The 16,889-nt window shown below is 35.3% G+C and overlaps 1 protein-coding gene across 1 annotated transcript; it reads right to left on the bottom strand.

Annotated features, from left to right (window-relative positions):
- Nucleotides 1–2,288: 2,288 nt before the first annotated feature.
- LOC144701667 (V-type proton ATPase subunit c''2) lies at nt 2,289–6,312 on the bottom strand. The gene is made up of 4 exons (XM_078573399.1): nt 6,132–6,312; nt 5,920–5,997; nt 5,085–5,255; nt 2,289–2,619 (listed from the first exon to the last, which is right to left on the bottom strand). The coding sequence occupies exons 1-4, from the start codon at nt 6,239–6,241 to the stop codon at nt 2,448–2,450; spliced, it is 531 nt and encodes a 176-aa protein (XP_078429525.1). The 5' UTR covers nt 6,242–6,312; the 3' UTR covers nt 2,289–2,447.
- Between the last annotated feature and the right edge of the window lie 10,577 nt (nt 6,313–16,889).

The following is a 16,889-nucleotide window of genomic DNA, read 5'->3' as shown; positions in this document are numbered from 1 at the left end:
GTGCGTGTGGATTCAAGTACAACCCCTTGTGGACTCAAGGATTGAAGAGGCTAGTTGTGTGGATTCAAGACTTGGCTGCTTCTAGTAGAGCAAGGCTTGTGGATTCAAGTCATGTTCCTACACTATTTGTGTACGAAGGCTGTGTCATGATGATTCATCATCCACTATACTCCCTCTTATGCACGGGGTTTGTATGAGATGCCTTTTCATCCCTCAATGAAAATATTGTCCTGATTCCGGAGGTCGGACATGTGATGGTACAAAAATTTGTCTAATGGACATAGTACGGGGCAGTGTTTTCATACCGGTAAGGTGGTCTCGTTCTGGGATGAAAAAATATCTCATTTGGAGGCATTAGATGGAGCAGGATTAAGAAAAGACAAAAAAATGTTTTCTTTAATTTACTTTTAAGTAATATTTTTTCTTACATTGACATCTTCAAATACTGAGGATTCTCCCAAGTTAGAGATATCTGATAATTATTTTTGTGCTTCCAGTTATACTTTAATATTTTAAATGTTGGGTCATATCTATTTCTTAGATCAGAATCATTCCAATTCATAAATATATGATTATATGGAACGATATATCTGAAATATGATGGAACATTACTAAGTGTACATGTAGTACTTTAATATCTACACTAAGTTTGATAAATTAGAGAGATGGACAGCACGACTCGTGAAAGAGAGTCAAAGAAAGAGATGGAGACTGAGAATAGCTAGGGTTGCTCCTACCAGAGCGACAGTCAGAGTATGAGTTTTATAGAGAAGAAGATGAATAGTGAGAGAGAGCTAGAAAGATGGAGATGAATAGAAGGCGAGAACTTGATAAAGTAATTTGATATAGGATGAAAAGGTTGCCCCAGTTTTCTGAGATGAGAGATAAAGGATCAGAGATAAAAGTGGATATATGGAAACTGAAGGGATATAAACAGAGAGAGAAGAGAACTGAGATTGAAAGAGATTTAAACAAATAAAGCATCATAAACATACACTAAACAAAAGCAGTCTCAGAGAATAATTGAGAGAATGTGTGAATGAGAGAATCAGATTGAAAGCTAGATAAAGATATAGAGAGTTAGAGAGAGAGAGAGAGGAAGCTGAAGACAGATAATATAGAGAGGGGTATAGATATGTGTTGAGTGAGATGAAGGCAGACAAATCAGAGAGGATAAACTTACATGTAAACAGTGAATTATAGAGAGAATCTAAATGCATAGATATAAATAAAGAAGAATAGAGGTCAAGGGAGAGGGAGAGAGATCAATAATGAGAAGGATAAAGACTCAAATATGATAATACTTTTGGACTCTGAGATGACAAGAATGAGAAAGAACCAAAGCCCAGAGCTTTGTTTTTGAAAGAAGGAGAAGCTCAGAGCTGAACAAGACAAGATAAGCTCAGAGCCAAATGAGAAGCTGAAAGAAGCCTAAAGTCAAACGAGTAGCCGAGAGAAGCCCAGAGCCAGATGAAAGCAAAATGATACCTATTTCTCATTCAGGAAAAATAATAACCAACTGACCTATATTTTACTGTCCCAGATATGGGACAGAACTGAGATGGCTAAGACGGAACAGTTCCTGGATGGGACGGATCTCGAAGGAAACGATTTTGGACAGCATAGATTCGGGGCCAAATAGTTTCAGACGACCCTAAAAAAACATGTGGGACAGAATGAAAACAGTCCCAAACCGTCCAGCATCCCTGACTCAGATGATCCTGCACTATATTCCTGATATCGGAACAGAAAACAAAATGAAAGCCCTCAGGCTTTCCGTCCAATTCCATCATCCCGCCCACGGCTTCAGTCACAAACAAAACTACAGACTCCGTGAGGGGTGACTAGATGCGGTCGTTCTGTTCTTTTTGTGCGAATTTGTGTGAATTGTTCGTTCTGTTCGGTTTTCCGAACAGAACAAAGACGAATTCAAACAGAACATCGCACAGACCCGTGTGCGGTTCTTTTGTTCGCTTTGTGCGAATTTTGTTTTAGTTTTGTGCGAATCTGTGCGAATGTGTGAATTTTGTTCGTTTAAAAAAAAAAGAACAGAACAAAGAACAAGGCCCTACGCGGTTCTTTTGTGCGAATTTTAAGCGAACAAAACAGAACAACCATGTCTATGGGTGACTGTTCAAACAGCCATTCCATCATAGTCTGTCTCTAAAAGATTAGTCTGAGTTAACAAGTTAGGTGGCCTAAGTGGGGTGCACATGAAATACTTCAAATTAATGGTAAAGAGTGAATGGGCCACACAACTGGCCCATTCCACCTAGACAGCCCAGGCGGGAGCAAACATATTAAAAAATAGGTTGAATTTGTACAAACATATAAAACAAGGGTTTTTGTTCCAAAGGCACGCTGCTGTCTTTTTTTTGCTTCTAATTTTAGGCACCTTTATTACGAATGAGAGGAAACAGCGAGGAGAAGGATGTCGACCTGGGATATCATGATGATTTGGCAGGCCATGTGGCCTGGGCAGACATGATGATGCCGACGATGACGCCAAACAAGCCAAGGGCACTGCCAAAGATCTCGATGACGAGGATCTTCACAAAGAGGGATGAGTTTTGTGCGTCAGACAGCGCGCAGCTGCTCCCGATAACTCCCACGCAGAGACTGCCACAATGGTACAATCAGATTTCAGATAATTCGGCGCATAGATGAATAGATAAACAAATAGACGGTGGTCTTCCTTACTTTCTCCAAAAGAAAAATTCGGAGTGTTATATGAACAAATAGATGAATAAATACACAGATAGAGAGATAAAGCTGTAGAGGGATAGATAGGTATATAAAGAGATAAATTAAATAAAAGGAAGAAATACTTTGATGGATGGATAGGTAGATAGACGGACAGATGGATGGACAGATGGGTGGATAAATATGCAGAGAGAGACATGTCTGACTAACTGACAGACAGACAGACAGATGGGTAACATAGAAAGACAACTGCATACATAGAGAGAGGTCTAGATAGATATTTACATAGAGAAGGAAAGAGAAAGATCTACGGATGGATGAACAGACTGACAGACGGTCATGCAGTAAAAAAATGGACAGATAGATATATAGGTAGACCTTCAAAAAAAATAGATATATAGGTAGAGAGAGAAAGAGAGAGAGAGAGAGAGAGAGAGAGAGACAAACATGTGAATATAGGTATATAAGCAGGTTCACTTAACCTGGCTTTGGTAGGTGAATTCAAGGGACAAAAATTAGATTGAGAGAGAGAGAGAGGAACCACAACAGGTCACGTCTTTGATTGGGTTTTTATTGTAGATAAGACATAAATAGGAAGAGAGTGAGATATAGGAAATGAGAAAGGGTCACTCTCTAGACTGAACTAAAATCAAAGAATAGAGGTAAAATACACTTTACAAGATCACTTCTTTGTGGAAGAATGATAGAGAAACAAGCAATCAGCTTACTGATAGAGGGAGACATAGGTAGTGAAGATAAGTGGCAGGTTGACTTATCTTGCGTTTCAGTTGGAGAATCAGAGAGACAAAAGGTCACCTTAATGGATAGACAGGGAGAGAGTAAAGAGACGGTCATTCTGCAGTAGGATTCCATGTGTCCAGACAACTTTGACGTGGAATGTTGTCAGCCATACTGGCAAATGCTCGTTGGCGATGACATCATCAATATCAACGAGTGTCAACATTAGCTACAACTGCGTAGGGGAGCCCATCATAGTCAACTGCAAATGTTGGTGGTTGACACCGGCCTCTGTCTATTAAGGAAATCCCATTGAAGTTGATGCGAGGTTGACATTGACATTGTTCTCAACAGTCAACCGTCAACATCAGCCATTAAGGGCACCCATCAATTTCATCCCAATCGCCAACAACCCTCAGTAATAAAAACGTCATTTTCATCATCAGTGTCGATGAAGGGTGATGATCATGATGCTGGGTTTTGATCCAAGAATATGAGAGATAGAGAGAAACAATCAGTTTTATAGAGAGATCTCAGACAAAGGAGACATTGTCAATTCAACAGGAGGAGAGACACAAAGATTCAGCTCTAGAGAGAGAAGAACGGTGACAGGGTCACTAAACTGGGTCTTGATCGAAGAACGAGACACAGTGTTAGTTTGGGAGAAATAGAGAGATGTTGAGGAGAGGAGAAGCTCCAGCCAAGGGCGGCGCCTGAGACACAGTCTTGTAGACAAAAAAGAACAAAAACAAAGAAGTGTCTTTGACGGCTAGGGCTTGGGGCCTTTTAAGAGGCCCCATTACAAGGTCCCACGTGTGAGTCACTTAAAGGCTCACACGTGGGATTTTACTTAAGTGAAATTCGAATAAAAGGAAAGGACTCCCATTGGGCGACTTATATAACGTGGCCCACTCACAATGGAGAAAGAAATAAAGTGAAAAAAGAGAAAGAGAGAGAGAGAGAGAGGGAGAGAGAGGGAGAGAGAGAGACTCGATTCAACACACAGACATGATCAACTTTATTGAAGTCCCATCGCAAGGCAAAGGGAGAGAAAAGGTCAGTTCTGATCATCAAGATCTCACGAAGGTAGAAGATATATAAAAATTATGCACTTAGTTCTTTTTTGAACTAAAAAATTATACACTTTATTTTGGGTTTACGCGAGTTCTTTCATAAAGCCTGCCTATATGAGGGATTCAAAGTGAGAGAATGCGCATAAGGAGCAAGGAAAATGTTATTTTGGGCATTGATTGAAGAATGTGAGAGAAAGCAACACGTTTCTACAGGGTTTAGACCTCAGAGGGAGAGAACTGTATTGGTTTTCTTTCCCGTCTTCTGGGTGCTGATGAAAGAGAATGATATGGCTTGAAATAAGAGAGATAGCAGGAAATAAATCATTTTTTTCTTCAGAGAAAGAGAAATGTATCAGTTTCATTTCTAATCTGCTGTGTTTTGATGAAAGAAAATAACACAAGGATTGAAATAGCAGAGAGTGCGAAGAAGAAGAAGAGAGAGAGAGAGAAAATAACAAATTTGTGGAGGGAGAGAGAGCTGTACCAGTTTTATTTCTCATCTTCTTGGTTTTAATGAAAGAGAATAACAAATGCAATTAAGCAAGAGAGAGAAAGAGGGAGGCATTTTACCCGCAAAGGAGGTTGGCAAAGCCAACGATGATGCCTGCAGAGAAGATGGCATATCCCGCTCGAAGCGATTCAGCATTATGGATCAGGGAGGTTGGCACGCTTTCCAGCTTTGTTTGTAGGATGATGGCCACGATGACTCCATAAATCGCAACGGCCTCGCAAAAAATAACACTGCCAACCATTGCAAATATGGTTACAAATGTATTATGCAGAAAAATATAAGTTCAAAAGACTTTCAAAGAATATTTGATTCTACTTCTTCGAAGGAATGTCCGATTCCTCCAACAACTGATCATAATATGCACTTGGTGACATTATTCCTCACTAAACAATTTACGGGTCATTGGTCAAAATAGAAATCTCTAAGTTTGTCCTTTTTTCGAATTAAAGCATATAAGTCTAGAGACTATAGCTTTGATCCACGTCTTCTGAATTCGAAGTAAACGACAAATGATTTCCCCAATACCTCGGTAATTACCACTGTGGCAGATGTACAGATCCATCTCTCTATGTTATGAATATATAAATATTTTATTTCTCATGATATATCACATTAGAATGGTCGAAGACACTAACGGGGACGAAATTCGCCAAGAAAATTGTGAAAAAGGGTAGAATGTTGGAAAATAAGGGCCAGAAACAAGGGGAGAACTTCAATGATTTAGGATTCTAAAATCGAACTCGTCCGGAACTTGATTACGGCATAAACCCAGTACAGGTGATGGCTACAGCGAGCTAGACGCAGAAAAATTGACCTAGACAAGGAGAAGATTAGACAAAAGAAACAACGTAAACATGCATCTGATCAGAGATATAAATCAAAGAAAACACGCACCTGATCAGGTTTTTCGACGTGATCCTAGGAGCTTTGATCGCCGCCCCAATCAAGCTGCTTCCGGTTATGTAGATCCCCCTAAACACCCAGCCAAAAACCATATCAAAAGACAACAAAATCAGTAAATTCCACGGTTCAAAATTCGCCATTCCGGAAATCAATCAAATAGATCTGCGAAAAAAACAAATTAATGCGGATTCACCGTTGATTACCAGGCTGCGCCGAGAACGGATACACCGATTGAAATGGCGATACCGATTGCTGCAAAGGTGTAAGGCGAGATCTGCACCAAAGCCCTAGACCACGAGCTCGAAGTCGCCATTCTTCCAATTTTCCCTCAAAATCGAGAGGAAGGAGGAATCTAGTCTGAAGAAGAAGCCGAAGAACTCCAGAAAAGAAAAGAAAGGGCAGCGGTAGAGATTAATACTCTCTCTCAACATCTCAGCCGTTCATATTCCTCACGAGCAGCGATCGGACGGCTGAAAATCTCGGATGTGGATCGGCCGCGGGACGGCTCTTGGACGGATGACGCACAGATCGGGGCGGTATCCAATTCTCAATCATTTCATGTGAGAGTATAAGATAGTTGAAGTTTTGAAGGTATGAACTTAACTTGTAGAAAAATTTCAAGTATTTAAGGCTAACATTTTCAAATATTTAATAGTTCAAGCTATCCGATTTTCAATCATTTCATGTGAGAGTATAAGATAATTGAAGTTTTGAAGGTATGAACTTAACTTGTAGAAAAATTTCAAATATTTAAGGCTAACATTTTCAAATATTTAATAGTTCAAGAATTGGATTCATTGGTAAATGTCTGGACTGTAAAATTAGGAACCATTAATCTTTTATTTTGTAGTGAAAGTAATTAAAATGTTAAATTAAGATGATGTTGGGTGAGTTTTTGACCGTAGAAAATTCTTTGAAAGTATAAAACAAAGAGTAGTAACATGTGATGCATAAATGGAATATTAATGGAGTAAACTAGGAAAAAATTAAAATGTGTATTCCAACATGCGAGTTCCATGAGAAAAAATTCCAGAGCTCCTTGATGATCAAAATGCATTGGATTATTTCACAAATTTATTTTCCACACTTCTTAAAACAAAAACATATATATATCAAAAAAATTATTAGGTCTAAAATAATATTAGACAATTGTGCTTTTGGATTATATTTAAGGTAAATCAAATGACATAACATTACATCAAATCCGAAATAAGAGAATAATATATTGCTTTAATCATTAACTCTTGGGCTTGCCATTATTTAGGGTATTTGGCTAGACATGCATGTTATTTGGTCCGTTAGTATGGTCTCCATGAGGTCCACGGCGGCCATACTGTAACACTAGAATGATACGGTCCTTACCTTGCAATTTAATTGTATTTGTTGGACTAGTTTTTACGAGATATAGTTACTGATTATGCAGTGAAATTTATGCTAGAATAAAATAACAAAAAACATGAAATATTAAATGGTGAATTTTAAATAATGATTTATCAAATAATGAATAGAAATATTTTTCACACAATCCTTGCAAGATGAGAACAAAAATATGCTTCATACTAATCTATTATGCGATAGTTACATATAAAAAAATGATTTGAACTTTCAACGTCCATAAATATGTTTTTGAGTCGTTTTAAAAAATGGTTGGCTTTAGAAATTTAAAGAATATTTAATTCTAATATTTTTTACATTGGGATTTTGGGGGAACATTATAAAGAATATTAATGATAGAAAATTAATATTAATATTTCTATCCCAAATTATTTTATGTCATCTTTCCAGAAGTCTTCGTGGCGGGGGAGGTCCACTGCCCCTCTACATCATGGCAAGCCAAATTTAACCCCCATTTAAACCCTATATTGGATCATTTATGACATTTTTATTCATCACTTTTAAGTCTATTGTACACGCAGGAATTTTAGAGCCCATAAAATTTTCCCATGTGGTGATGACTGTCAAAAAAGGTCTAACATTCCTTGTAAATGTCAGAGAAGACAATATCTTTCCTCATTCCTATTTCTACTCTTCCTTCATCCCATACTTTAGAGTGACTTTGTAAGATTAATGCATGTTTATCTCATCCTAGATTTGAAAACTAATCCAAATTTATTTTTTATTAATCAAAATCACTGAGAAAAAATCACATTTTAATAGCCGTTGAGATGAGGTTGGCTAATTTTGAAGCTTTTATGCAATTATAGGGAAATGATATTTTATAGAAGAGGAAGCCAATCAAACCCAAATGGAAAAACTCTGGGACCAAAGGTTTTTTAATTGCCATATTAAAAAAATTTAAAAACAACATTTTGAAAAATGAAATAATGTGACTTAAATTGACATCATATTGTAACTATCATCCACTTTGATAATATGCTTCAATGTGGCTGAGTCAGACAAGGATAAGTAAACCTATAGGTTCTTTACCAATATCATGTACCCTAATCTGGCATCCATAGGTTCATTATGCTAACTCTGCTGTGGCAATGGTCCTCTCTCATGGCCCAATCAATCAGCTTGCTTAGCTTGCTAAACTCATTCCAAGACCAAATATACAGACTGGATAAGCTCATGATTCTTGAAATAAATATAGAGAAGACTTAAGATTATATTTGGATTACATATATCTTTTATTAGCAAAAAAGTGCTGAGGAATCATATAAAAATACCTAATCATTCACTCAAAAATAAATATATAAAGAAAACCAACAATAATTTTTGGCTTTTATTTTCATGCCTAATATTTTCATTTAATTTTCTTAAAATGATATAACACTTAGAATGAAAATTTGTGCATGAATGATAATATGTATAAAATCAATGATAGGTTGCATTATATTAGTAATTGAGACATGTAAAAATCACAAAATGACATAAATGCACCACATATCTGCATGCGATCAGGCTTATCCTATCTTGCTGAGTCTAATCAACATTTACCTCACACCCTCTCATCCTCAGCCTTTACTAGCAGTTTTCTGGTAATAATTACAATAGCAACCTTTGCTCTCTAAGACACACGAGTGAAAATTACCTCCACACTTTTAGATCCACATGGATCTGCCTAGCCACTAGGAATTGATATGGACCAAAAGGTGAAGAATGGAACTCTCAAAATATTGGAGGACACTCGAAAACCCCATGATGATGACTTGAAGCATGATTAATCTTGCTCTCAACCCTGAAACTAAGTTCAACCACCCACCAATCTCACACCTATAAAATTGGTTTTTCAGACAATTTTATTGTCTTCCATTTTGTTGGAAACTTAAATTTCATGGATTTCATTCGAGACCAATTTGAATTCACTTTGAGTTTGACTTCTTTACAAACCTATAATCAAAATTGACTTAGGGTGGGCTAAATGCCCCCACTCTGTCTATCTCTCTCTTAATTTTGGATGCCATTTTGGTGCTGAGAAATAAATTTTAAGCTAATACCCCTCATCATGTCGATCGGCATGGATGACCACCATACAAATAGTTGACATGTAACCTGTGGTTTATTTTCCTATTTCTATAAATATTATATTTTAGTTTGGTGAGTCCTAACATGACCAACAAGTTGATTTAAAAAATTCTACATCTAAGAAAACGTTGACTACCAATCCCATTGTTCAAATGGGAAAAAAATCTCATTAAAAAAATAACATCTACAAAGAAATCCCACTGTTTGTCATAATCTAATGATATTTTCCCCTAAGGTAGAACGGTGGATATGGAACAAAGAGAATGTTTGAAATATTTTTAGAAACAAAAACCTTGATGAAGGTCTCTACTGGGGAGCGTGATCCATGATAGAAATAAAAACACTATGGAGACAGATTGAGAAAATATGAGAGTAAAGTTAATCAGTGGCAGTTCATGGCCCCATCAGCATTTGTAACTCTTCTATGGAAGATCTCTTGCACCAAATCAGACCTCATTTGGTGACAATAGGTATTCATAGAGTACAATCATAAAGATAAAACAACAAAGCACCCCTAGGAGAGGTCGGGATCATATGAATAGACCCATCCAAGGGAAGCCAAATTTTGAGTAATAAGAGCGAGAGATTGTGTCGCATGATGGCACAAATGAGTAGCCTTAATATTTAGAGTTGTGTGTCAAACTACACAATGTAGTGAAGAAAAAAAAACATATGGATAAAAACCAAAGAAGATATTTGTTGAATATTGACCCTCTGTGTGGCTTGAACCGTGATAAACTTGAAATCAGGGTAAAATTAAACTCTTTTTTGGTTTGAGTTTAATCAATAAAAGTTATAAACCAGTACTCATGTAAATGTACCAGATAGTGCATATGGGTTGTCTCCGCAGGGAATGAATCTTAGGGAAATAATTATCTCGATATGATGATTTTAAGATGAAGATGATGAGATGAGATGGGGATGATAGTGATTGAATAACAATACAACGAATATTACCACAAGCGATAGATAGTGGATCATGAATGAAGCAAGTGAAAATGAGAGAGAGGAATAGAGGAAGATGTGATGATACGATGATAAGAAAACATGATGAAAATTGTGAAATGATAAGAATAAATACCTAAATTAGGGCTTAATATTTAAACTAGGGTTTATTATAAGATATGAGGATTTTAAGTCAAAATGTGATGGATATGACAAAATGATACATAGGGATCAAGGTGGTGGATGTACATAATGAGCGAGGAATGAGATGGAGGAAGGTAGTGATTTAGGGTTTATTATATGATAGAGATGGAAACATGGGATGAGATCATGATGAATTAGATGATATGTGATGTAGATGGTAGATGATACATGATGTAAGTGGTAGCTGATGATGGATGATACTGGATGATGGTAGATAGTGATGTTGAAATGGATATGCTCTATCTAAGAATGTGTTGTATAATGATCAACGTAAGGAAAGAGCCTAACCTTGTATTTGATGGGAATACATGCAGCCTGCAAGCCAATCACATATTCCATATCTCATTCCATGTTCATTAATAGAACATATTCATTATATTGTACGTGTGATGGTTATAGTGAAGTCCATAAATACATGATCAGACTTAGAGAATTATTATGAGATCATAATACAGAGATCACTAGTCTTTAAGCATATGTTCTAAATATTCCTATTTGAAGTATACTCAAGGAGGACATCGAAATATCCAGATAGAATACCATTATCTAGCCTCACTCATATGATATGGCCGTTCCCATAGACATTAGTGTGGCTACACTAAGGATATGTAGTGGGTGCTCTTTAGTGGAAAGAGTTCATTGAATTGATCCGTACGAATCCCTCAATGGTATTATACCAAACTGTCAATCATGTTGATTCGTGTCACAATTGTGTAAGTAGTCCTTAGACCCGAGACACCAAATACATCTTGTGGACAGATAGTTGTACTTTCACTATGACCTACAGGTCCCTAATCATGGGATTCTAAATAGTCTTAGTTCGGGTGCATCAAGAAGTTCACAAAGATGATTGAGTGGTCAATATTGGATTGTCCACCTATGGTATATGAGGTGACCGCTCAAGGAGGACGATGCGATGAAGTCCTTGGCCAAGGTAGTGAAATATTGGGAGAAGAATTCTCCGATGATTTCCGAATGCCTCAATACTAATCAGATGACTGATTAGGGTTTGACAGTCGACCATACCCTAAGTCATCCTAGAAGCATCAAGTGGATGAGGGACTATACCTACACGAAAACAAATGATGAACATGTCCTATGATAGAGTCGATACACATTCCTTTGTATCTTCTAGAGCATGAGGTGTAGCTCGTCAGCCCACATGTTGGAGATTCAACCTATTGATTGGGTCAAATTGATCCGACATTAATTAGTCTATATAATGATATAGTTAATTAATTTGGAAGGCCAATAAAAGTTTTTGGCCGCTTGAGTCATTAACTAGACTAATACATGTGCCTAGAGGGTCGCACACAAATGGCCTTTAAGACGTTGGAAGATATACTTAAGTTTTTGGGATTTTTATGAAAAATACCCACTAAGTATAAATAGGGGAAGGCCCTTAATGAAATTCACCTAGGCCAGAATTGTTCAGGGGGAATTCCCCTTCTTCTCCCTTCTTCCCACTCCTCCTCTCCATTCTCGATGTGATCGGAATGGCATAACAACGACAACCGAGGGTGACAATAGTTTGCAAGGGTGAAGGAGGAGATTTGACATGCTGAGGATCATGTGGATACGATTAGAGGCTGCACAATTGAGCAGCTCAACTCGTCTCATTCCAGGATCCAAGAAATAATGGATGCGATCTGTGCACAAGTTCCTTGTTTCATGATTTTAAGGAGGTGCTTCTATTCCGTTTGTCTTCTGGTGTGGATCGCTTTGATTTGTTCATCCATATCAAAGTTTGTATAACCCAATAGTATCCCTATCTTCTGCTGGACTAAAGGCATTTTTCTTGATGCAGATCAACCTCCCCACTACTCAGTTAACCTTCTCCAAGCATGCAAGACACCAACATCACCCTTGATGGGCTTTCAAAACCTCACTCTGTTTCAATCTGCCTCTATAGTGGGAAGTGAGTTTAAATACGTTTTTTTAAAAGATAGGGACTCAATTATAAATCCAATTATATGGATGGATATAGAATAGAAAGTTGAATCTACCTTCAAAATTTCAACTCAATTAGTCTTCTAGATCATTGTATATCAAGCTATGAAGTTGGATGATTCCTAGTCATTTATTTTATCCAAAGATTTCTCTCTCCTTGTCCTCATTAGTGCCATCACCTCATTTTTAGAATTTTATCTTCATCATGGAATTAAACACAATCATTGGCTCAAATTGCTCTGTGTCATCCTTGATTGACAGCTCCCATCATACCATGTGTCCCTATAGGAAAAAGACAAAAATGGAAATAATGGTATATGTTTATATTGATATTATTAAATAAAAAGACATGCTGTGGGGCGTACTGCATTTTCTAATGAATTCCACTAAAATAAGGACATATGCGCACCACGTGTCTCATGACACATTAGTTTCACTATCATTGTTGACTTTCCAAAGCATATAAATACTAATTTTTCACGGTCCACACCTACATTTATTTCAAAAAAGAGCATTTTTATTCTGATTGGAGCACATCACCCTGTGATTTAAAAAATAAGAGAGAGACTTCATCAAAAATGAATCCCCTAATCGCGATGCCATAAGGTTTCACTTTTTGTGATTGGATGATGCCAACCATTAGCAAGGTTTAATGATTAGATGGCACCAATGATGAACATTAATAATTTATTGTCACCATTTAATGAATCAAATGGCGACACATGGCACGGTAGAAATAAAACCCAAAACTAGCTTATAATTCATATGAAATTAAATGTAAACCCCCAAAATAGAAATAAACACAAATTCCAGATTAGGAATATATGTATGAATATGATGTCAAAAAGTTGAGGAAAAATCATATTCTGATAAAAAGTATTTTATTTCGGATCATGACGTTATAAAATACCTAAAATTAATTAAAAATATTTTTAAATTTTTTAAAAATCATTTTAAAAATGGATTTAATCATTTTAGGCTTGATAACATGCATATATAACCAGTTTATTGGAAACAAATATTAAATACAGTCATATTAATCTATTAATAATGCATGTTATCAAAGCCGTAATTGTTATCATCACAGTGATTATCATTTAAGATATTTTATTAGAACGATTTCATGTCATTGGATGGCTCAATTAATAGTCTATTAGAGTATCGTGACAAGTAAGAGTCAATCCACATAGAAAAATGTTTATTCATTGTGACTATTATTTTTACTAAAGTACGGATTAATGAAATAGAAATATGACAAAAATATATGAGAGGAAATAAGAAATATAGAATGATCAATAATGTTATGGTCTTGTTCAATGATTAGAATAATCAAGATCAAGGTTGGGAAATTAAAATGTTCAAAAATGTATTTTTTGGCAATAAATATTCTGGTTTTAATGACATAAACTGTAATAACTGACATTTACTATTTTTGGCAATAAATCTTCCATCCTAGAAGCATTCTCAAAAGAATGAGTTACACATGGGCTTCTAAGTTCCATCCAAGAACAAAGGGATTTTAAAATGGGAAAAAGAGAATGGAAGTAAATGAGAAGAAATATTAATAAAGTCAGAGCACACCATAGTGCAGATCTTTAGGCCACCTTATGTAATTCTGAAAAGCTGCTATTCGAGCCAAAGCTGAAAAATTATCAGGACAATTTATTGCTTCTCATTTTTCATGTATTGAGGAGTGATCACATGCTAATCATTTGTTTATTTTAAAGAATTCTGCATATTTGTTTGCATTAAAATGAATATATGTGTGTTATCAAGCTTACAATTATTAAATTGATTTTTGGAAAAATATTTTAATTTTTATGGTGTTTAAAATTTATAAATTTTCTGACATCATACTCACAAAGAACATAATCTTCTTAGTAATAATCTATAGTTTTATAAATTTATGAATGTAAATTTTCAAAGAAGTTAAATTTCTAAGACATAATATATTTTTATGAATTTAAATATTTTTTTCTACAATTATTTAAGGATTTTTTACCTTTTACATTTCACCAAAAAAATTATTCCCTGCTGGAAATCTGCCACATGGATCAAGGATGAGAGAGAAAATCAGACGGTTGAGAATAATTCAACTTCAAAGTACGATATCTAGCAATCTAGGAGTTTTGGGATAACATTTTTAAGATAGGTTCAGATGTCTATTCTATATCCAACCATATGGTATGGCTCATAAATAGACCCTTCAATTCATTTGATTATAATTATGCAAATTCTCTTGCTTTAATAGACCACGCGAAAGAAACTAATTTCAAGATCCATCATGTTTTCTTGGTGTTCATCATTGAGTAAAGTTACAGAGGGAATGAGAAGGGGAAGGGCTCCCCTAATGGCATAAATTCCAAGGATCCCAGTGGAATATAAGGGTCTTTAATGAGTTTTGTTGCACTTATTTTATCATCTTGTTCTTAACGTCATCCACCTATTCCCATGTTTATTCACTTTATCCATCCCTATCAGTCACATCCACATGGTGTTTATATTTATATCACCCTCTTGTCCTTTTCAGAATCTGTTTATTCCATTCATTTGTATACATTAGCTACTTGACGTAAATATATTTAATTATCAACCTCCTCATACTTTCTTATTTTAATTTATAATTATCTCATCTCATCCCCTAATCAATTGATAAAAGGCATTATAAACCAATTTATGTTCCCCTTGAAGGCAAACTTGCTTATCATTAACTAGCCAAATCATTTTTTAAATCAATATTTATAAATTTTTATTGACTAACTCAAAATAGAATGACTATTTAATACCCTGAAGGAGTCACTTCTAGGAGAATCAAAGACAGTTCTACCCATCTTTTGATGTGATTTGGACAACAAACTCTCTTCTCTTCCATAATTTGCTATATCCATCTCAAGATACACATCTCTAGTAGTTATGTGACGTGATCCTTGGGCACACAAAATCTCTCTCCTCCATTTGGTCTACTCACTTAACATCTGCTCTTGTTGACTTCCCTCTTTTGAGGTATGTTTGCAACCACAACATTATCAAATCACCAAGCCACTAATCATTGAACTTTCATCTAATGATTGTTTAAAGTATGTGTTTCCTGGTAATAATTCATGTAGATGTAAGTTTGATGCATGAATCAGTGTAAAAAAATAAGGTGAAATTAATTTAAGCACGGAATTAACCATTACATGTAAATAAAATAAATAATTGAAAAAATTAAATGCACTCATGATATTGATCCATGTATTTTCATGTTACCAATACCATGTAACAATAGAAATAGAGAAAAATATTTTTGAAGGTTTTTAATTAGATCAGTATCATATCATGCAAATATATAAGTATTTTTAAAATTTTGGGAAGTAAAATCTTGTAATTATCACTTTTTATAAATATAAAGCTTTCCATAGTGGATATTAGCTGTAAAATTCACACGTGACATCCTGCAAACTTCATCTACGAGGCTCCCATTGGGTATATTTTCTGAGAAAAAATAAATAAGACGATTTATCACTACCAATACATGAAAAAGTGTCGTGGAAGATGAATATTAACAACCAAGAAAAAAGTGAAAAAATAAAACTCAAGTGTTTATCTATAATGATTTTTAGTTGATTTGGAAATATGACATGATGATAAAATTAAAAATGGATTAAATATAATGAAAAAAGTCAAATCCTTTCAAATATTTGTTACAAAGAATCATCACTTCCGTAGCATTTTTTTCATATTCACAATTTTTTGGAGGGTGAAATATCTTCTCCCATATTGGAGGATGTAAAAGTTTATATAATACATGATAAAAAATGTCATCATATTAAGTCAATGAATTCAAGCGTATAATTTATGTATATTATATGTATAAAATTTGATAGATGAATTATTGTTATAAATCTCGTCAAATCAGTTGATCTATGCATGTGATAATGAAATATATTATTGAACTTTATTTTTTTATGAATGTGAAGTAGCATTTTAGGTTTCCATTATGATCTTTAAGGAAATGAAATGCAAAATTTGGAGACTTCGACAACTGTGGTAGGAAATTCAAAGGTACACACATCATGTATTTCTAGCCAGATCACTGGATACATGGGGATGCGACTGATTAATTGACTTGAAAAACATAACACCCTATCTGATTCATAGAAGGATATCTCCCTTGTGGATTCAGGAAACTACATATAAGAAAACCGAGTCTTCTATTGGTGAGGTGAAGAACCATTATCCAAGTGGACTTGCCTTGATAATGGAAAATCATTTGGGCATCAATAGAGATGCATATATTTAAGATTTATGAAGGGAACAAACCTCAACCACAAGGCAACTTTGAATAAACATGAACTGCATATATCTTGATTATTCTGAGTCCCCTAGTGTTAAATTGTCCCAAAGTCATAAAT

The sequence above is a fragment of the Wolffia australiana genome, chromosome 4 (assembly GCF_029677425.1).
Source record: "Wolffia australiana isolate 7733 chromosome 4, ASM2967742v1".
Classification (NCBI taxonomy): domain Eukaryota; kingdom Viridiplantae; phylum Streptophyta; class Magnoliopsida; order Alismatales; family Araceae; genus Wolffia; species Wolffia australiana.
Note: the sequence above shows the minus strand (reverse complement) of the source record. Positions and strands in the feature narration are given on the sequence as shown.